The 6,592-nt window shown below is 32.4% G+C and overlaps 1 protein-coding gene across 1 annotated transcript in view; it reads right to left on the bottom strand.

Annotated features, from left to right (window-relative positions):
- LOC106475193 (TBC1 domain family member 30-like) overlaps positions 1-6,592 on the bottom strand; it is an 18,309-nt gene that overhangs the window by 5,529 nt on the left and 6,188 nt on the right. The window contains exons 4-7 of the mRNA XM_013935890.2: positions 5,897-6,065; positions 3,236-3,407; positions 1,631-1,736; positions 560-734 (exon numbers count right to left, since the gene is read on the bottom strand). Coding sequence (XP_013791344.1) covers positions 560-734; positions 1,631-1,736; positions 3,236-3,407; positions 5,897-6,065 — 622 coding nt within the window. The remainder of the gene's footprint in view (positions 1-559; positions 735-1,630; positions 1,737-3,235; positions 3,408-5,896; positions 6,066-6,592) is intronic.

The following is a 6,592-nucleotide window of genomic DNA, read 5'->3' as shown; positions in this document are numbered from 1 at the left end:
CCTTTTAGTGATATTATCCTGGACTGAATGTAATAAACAAATCTTTTAGTGATATTATCTTGGACTGAATATAATAAACAAATCTTTTAGTGATATTCTCTTCTAGTTGTGAGTAGTTTCACAAAGACCTTTTAGTGATATTATCTTCTAGTTGTGAGTACTTTCACAAAGACCTTTCATCAAAATGCTCTATTATTGCTCCTACTACTCAGAAAGATTATTAAGTAGTGAAAAGAAATCACCAATTTTGAAAACTTCTGTCATGAAGCTAAGTGTTTGTTGTTAGGAAATGGTGTTTAATTACATGTAACAAGAACATATTAACTTAAAGAAATCTTCTTAAACCTGTCACAAGGTAAGTTTTAAACTTAAGAATTTCTAACAGAGTGACAGAAACTCCATTTGATATTAAATATAAGCAGAACATGTTCAAAAATCAACTTATCATTTGTTAATAACATGTTTAGAAAGCTGAAGAAAAACCACCACCACCATTTTGATAACATAGAATCCTAACAAGTCAGCATACTATCAACTAATGGCATGTTCATAAACCTACCTTTAATTGATGTCACATTTAAAAAGCTGGATAAACACCACTCTCTATTGGTTGATAGTCCACCGTCATCATTATCACTGTCACATGTATGTTGTGGCAGGAGAGGATAAACGTTATAGTTATATTTGTCTCGTAGCTCCGCTAGTTGAAAAAAGGGTTCCATAGTGCAAATTTTCTGCCAAAAATAGACACTACTCAGGTCTTTACATTAACACAATGATATTTTTATACTTTAGTGGTTATTAAAAGCATTATATTTTGAATAATCAAAAATGTACCTCAATAATCAAAATAACCAGATGATGTAACTAAACAACTGTAAACTTTAAGAAATAAAAATAATCAGATGATGTAACTAAACAACTGTAAACTTTGATGAATCAAAATAACCAGATGATGTAACTAAACAACTGTAAACTTTAAGAAATAAAAATAATCAGATGATGTAACTAAACAACTGTAAACTTTGATGAATCAAAATAACCAGATGATGTAACTAAACAACTGTAAACTTTGATGAATCAAAATAACCAGATGATGTAACTAAACAACTGTAAACTTTGATGAATCAAAATAACCAGATGATGTAACTAAACAACTGTAAACTTTAAGAAATAAAAATAACCAGATGATGTAACTAAACAACTGTAAACTTTAAGAAATAAAAATAACCAGATGATGTAACTAAACAACTGTAAACTTTAAGAAATAAAAATAACCAGATGAAGTAACTAAACAACTGTAAACTATGATATTCTTTAGGCATGGATTATTTATTTATTTATTTTTATTTATTATTATTATATTTTGCTTTCATTCTATTTTATTTTCTCGTAGATTTTTATATCAATTTGTAATCTAAAACTTGGGGTAGAGGGCAACTGTAAGCCTTCAAATTATAATATTCTTTAGGCATGGATTATTTAGGTTTTGTTGTTTTTATATAAAAATATGACACATAGAACAGCAGTGATATCAGAGCTCTTGGAAATAAGTATATGAAACGGAAAATTTGTTGTAGTACTGCAAATCATGTTTCCACTTTACCTGTAAAAATAAACTTTATCTTACCTGTATGAGTTCACCTGGATCCATTAGTCCAAACTCTAACATTTCTCTGCTCAGGTGTCCCATTGTACTGTAAAACTCATCTGCTGTCTCTACATTCAACACTTCACTGTCAACAATATGAGCTTTTATCTTATTCATGTGAGTAGTCAACAATATACATATTGGTAAAAAAATTAACTCTTTACAAAATTATTTTATCCATGTGAGTAGTCAACAACGTATACATCGATCGAAAATGAACTGTTAACAAAATTATCTTATCCATGCAGGTATTAGAGAAGTAGCTACTTTTTTATTATCTATAAAGTCAAATGAAATTAATAAATGAAAACTTTCACTGCTGACAACAAAATGTTATTACCTTACGCTCTTGTTTGACTGATTGGTCACATTCTTTGATCCTGAGTTATTAGCGTACACTAATCAGACCTGAGAGATATATAAAGATTTCATATCCAAACATAATCATACACAATCCCAGATACTTCACCCACCAGCATACATAAAACAGATAATCCATTCACAATCACCCAGGTCTAAGCTATCTCACTATGGTTGAGATAATCCAGAATGCTTTTATTAAACTTTCTAGAACACCTTAGCACTTAAAATAAATGAGCTTTCCGGAAAAGTTCCAATTATCAGTAACATAATCCACAGATAATTTTAGTCTTCCAATAACATCATAGACATTTTGTTGCAAGCACTATTAGTGCACACTGTAACACTCAGTAGTAATACTCTTAGTGTACATTGTAAGCTCTTAATCTCCTGTTACTCTCTTTAGCATTTCTTATCTAATTTGTTTAAATTTATTTTAGTACTTTTGCCATCTTATCTACTTTTACAAAAGAAGGTTAATGAATGTCAGTGTTATGTTAAATACTAGTAAATTTTTTACCCTTTATATTTTAAAGAAAAACTTTAATTAGTAAAATAATACATCTATATAAATATAACAGTACTGTCTGTTGTAACTAATTCGCAGAGTGTGGATGTATCTTCACCAAAATTGGTATGGAGGTTCATTGGATCCATAGGGAGATACATACTAATTTTCAGTTTTGTTGTTTTATAGGCATTTTTTAATTTTTTACCACTACTTTGCCTCTTTATCTTGCACCAAGTTTGATATGGAGGTTCATTGGGTCCATGGGGAGATACATACTAATTTTCAGTTTTGTTGTTTTTATAGGCATTTTTTAATTTTTTACCACTACTTTGCCTGTTTATCTTGCAACAAGTTTGATATGGAGGTTCATTGGGTCCATGGGAACATACATAAAAAGTTTCAGTTTTGTATTTTACATTTTGAGGTTTTTATGGGCGTTTTTTACTACTACTTCAGCCCCTGTTGATGGATCTTCATCAAATTTGACATGAAGGTTTGTTGAGTCCATATGGAGATACTTGCAAATTTGCAGTTTCACATGTTGTGTTTTGCAGTTTTTATGGGCGTTTTTTACAATTATCTATAAGGAAAACAACTTTTCATGTCCTAAGATAACCTTTCATTAATCTTGAATTTACATAACTTCCATCCAGGGAGCAGATGCTCCAGCTAGTTATAAAATAAAACATAATATAAAAAATATAGATACTTACTGAGACAGACCTTCCCAGATTGCTAGAGCAGTTTTTAACAAAACTTCATTTCCCTCAAGGAAGACGAGATCCCACACTTTAAGAACTGTTGACTTGGGTAAGCAAGTTGAGAACAAAGTGAGGAACCACTGCATAGTGAAAACATTTGTCAGAGGTGGTTCATAGTTTGTACCTACAGAAGAGATGGTCTACTCTTCATTATTGTTACATCATCATAGAGTAAATGTCTGGATGATATTTACACAAGTTGTATGCTCGTAATACTAACTCAGAGTACCCGTTAAACAAGTAAAAATTGTAAAAAGGACAATGTTTGATAATGTTTCCCTTCCTTCTTTCTTTTGTTATTAAATCTCTGTTGACCTCAGTAGATGCTAGTTGCTTTGTCGAAGGTAATAACTGACTCATTTAATTGGTTAAGTACTTGTGTCTTTAAATTTAAAGCCACAGTATATAAAAAGTGGAAATCTGTTTTATTTCTGGGGCTTTTTTATCCTCCTTCTTGGGCAAAAATCCCAAAACTAAATAACTCATGCAGATAATTTCCAGTTACCAAACCAAAAATTATGGTAATTGAACCAGCTAACACTGGTTGATGGATACTAACACACAAGATGTATCATCTTTATAGTGCAAAACATGTAAGATCAGAAACTCTGGATTGGACAAAAACACTTGGCAATTAGGATAACAAGAAACTTATTAGGGAAGGCTTATGGTAAACTGACAGTACATGAAGCCAGTTAGGGAAGACTGCACTCTCAACTAAGCCTCATTTGACTGCAGAAATGTATCGTAAATGCTTCTGCAGCTACAGAGAATTACATAGCACATGTACAAGGACTGGTTTAATAGAACAATAGATTACTGACTCCAATGGTTGAGCTCAGAAAAAACTAACTTAGAACACTCCTGCTGACGTTCATTCCAGAAGAAAACCGAGGACAGTTAACAAACTAGTTACTTTTGTACAAGATTCACCCGAGAAATAATATGGACATAAGAACTGCTCCAAGTCAAAATATGAGCAGTTAAAATATGTAATTGTGGGTGGTTAGATCATAGACAGGCTGTTTGTCCTAACCAAGTAACCTGGAACCATGTTAAGACAAAACCAATGTTAGTAACTTCTCTAAATCATGATTGTGTAGCAGGTTAGATAAAGGACAGTCTGTTATTATGTTCTGACCATACAAGTCATTAAGGCATTGTTATTATCATCACCTGAGTAAACTGTGAAGTTAACCTAACATTCACAGGTGGATGGAATGTGGGTGTGTCTTTTACTGTTGTGAACCAGGAAACTCCTTATTCAAGTGGTGTAGTTATGTAAAACTTACTTACAATGTCCTACTTAGAAAGAATATGATAATCAGAGTTATAACAAACTATCAAAACAGAGTTATGTGACCAACTCATACAACAGAGTTATATATTTGCTGCATAATTGTTGATTTAGCTATTCCAGGATTATCCAGTATGATAGTTTACTCTACACAGTGGGAGATAAGTATGTGACAGTGAACATCTGTATTACAAGTTTCACTTCCTTGAAACTCCCAAGAATTAACTATAAAGCCAATAAACTAACTGTCTTTGTGGGTAAATGTATTAATTAAAATAATGTAGGTTACAGTTAACTTACACTTGTGAAATCTTGCCATGAAAACCACATATATAAATACTACAAGGCTGCTTGATTCAATGGGTAATCTTGTTGTTAAGCATAAACAGTTCATTTACACATTTAATATACAATATATTATGATTAAAAACACTTCTGTAGAAGTAACCAATGTACCCATAGGAATAGATATTACAGAAACACAACTCCTCATTTGACCCCTTACAATGTTGAAGAATTCAATCTTGTTACCCGTATAATTAGTGAGCTATGTTCTTGTCATTGGTTAAATGTACATCACGTGATCTAGGGATCAGAATCCTACTAAATTCTATATAAAGGCTGGAAATTGGTGACCAGTTATAGTTAAACTCACCCTTACTTGTTTGTTTCACTAGAAAGGGGCCAAAGGTTGCCTGGAGGAGTCACCTGTTTTAACCACTTGCACCATTATACAGTAGTGTGTTGTCTGTCAGTTAGCTAGTAGACACTAAAATTACATCACATAAGGGACGTTTAACGTTGCAATTTGTGATGTCATGTGGTCAGTAAAATATGCACATGCCATGAATCACAAGAAGAATTACGTACTCTGTAGGTTACAACACAACATGACACATGAACTTCAAAAGCAAGAAATAAAAATATTTGTTACTCTTAATTTTGGTTTTATTTACTCTTGAAACAGAACACTTTTTATGACCCTGTGGAAGTACATCTAGTATGTGATTTGTAAATAAATGGATATTGTTCTTATCCACCTCCAGCTTTTGCTATTATTGGAACAAATAATATTACACGAACACAGCACAGAAACAAACAAAAACACCATGAATAAGGTACAAAAAACAACTTAGACGGAAAACTTCATAATAATGAATTTAGTATTAACAGTAGCAGTTTCGGGTTATAAATTTTGAACCATGAAATATTCATGCAGCCAAGAGAAATTTTCAAAATCCTTGCTAAATATTTGACCTAACAAAGTGTAAAATTCATTCCCTTCAACGGAGTGTTATTCTAACTGTATGATGTACCTGTTGAACAATCCCTGGCCTGTAACTGAAGATTCTCTAAATGACGAGATAACTTAGTAACTCGTGTATCTAACAGTTCTCGGAACACAGCCATGTCAACAGATAAGCCTCGCAGATTGTCAGCAAAGTACCCTGGTGGCAGAACATTTTCTATCAGAAATATCATCACCTAGTAGAAATATATAAAATTATAAAGATACACTCACATAGCAACACATCTTAACTGCTATAATAAGCTTTAAATATTTATAACACTCGAAAGATGAAGTTTATTGTCAGAGATTTTATTGTAAGAATACCACTAACCTAAATACTGCTACTTCTACAGATGTTAGCGAAACTCCCTTCATTAATACAGCATTATATGTTCAACCATACTCAACATATTTCCTGGTTTTGACAGAGTTTAATAAATTATGAAAATGATAGTCGTAGTAATGTTGTTGAGGAGTAAATGTTTTTGTAATTTGTACCTGAAGTTGGTTTGCTGCTAAATCCTACACAAGTATTTCTATCCATCCATCCAAGTCGTATCTACTCGTCTAAGTCGTATCCACTCGTCTAAGTCGTATCTACTCGTCTAAGTCATATCCACTCGTCTAAGTCGTATCCACTCGTCCAAGTCGTATCCACTCGTCCAAGTCGTATCTACTCGTCCAAGTCGTATCCACTCGTCCAAGTCGTATCTACTCGTCC

The sequence above is a fragment of the Limulus polyphemus genome, unplaced genomic scaffold (genome assembly GCF_000517525.1).
Source record: "Limulus polyphemus unplaced genomic scaffold, Limulus_polyphemus-2.1.2 Scaffold8206, whole genome shotgun sequence".
Taxonomy (NCBI): Eukaryota; Metazoa; Arthropoda; class Merostomata; order Xiphosura; family Limulidae; genus Limulus; species Limulus polyphemus.
Note: the sequence above shows the minus strand (reverse complement) of the source record. Positions and strands in the feature narration are given on the sequence as shown.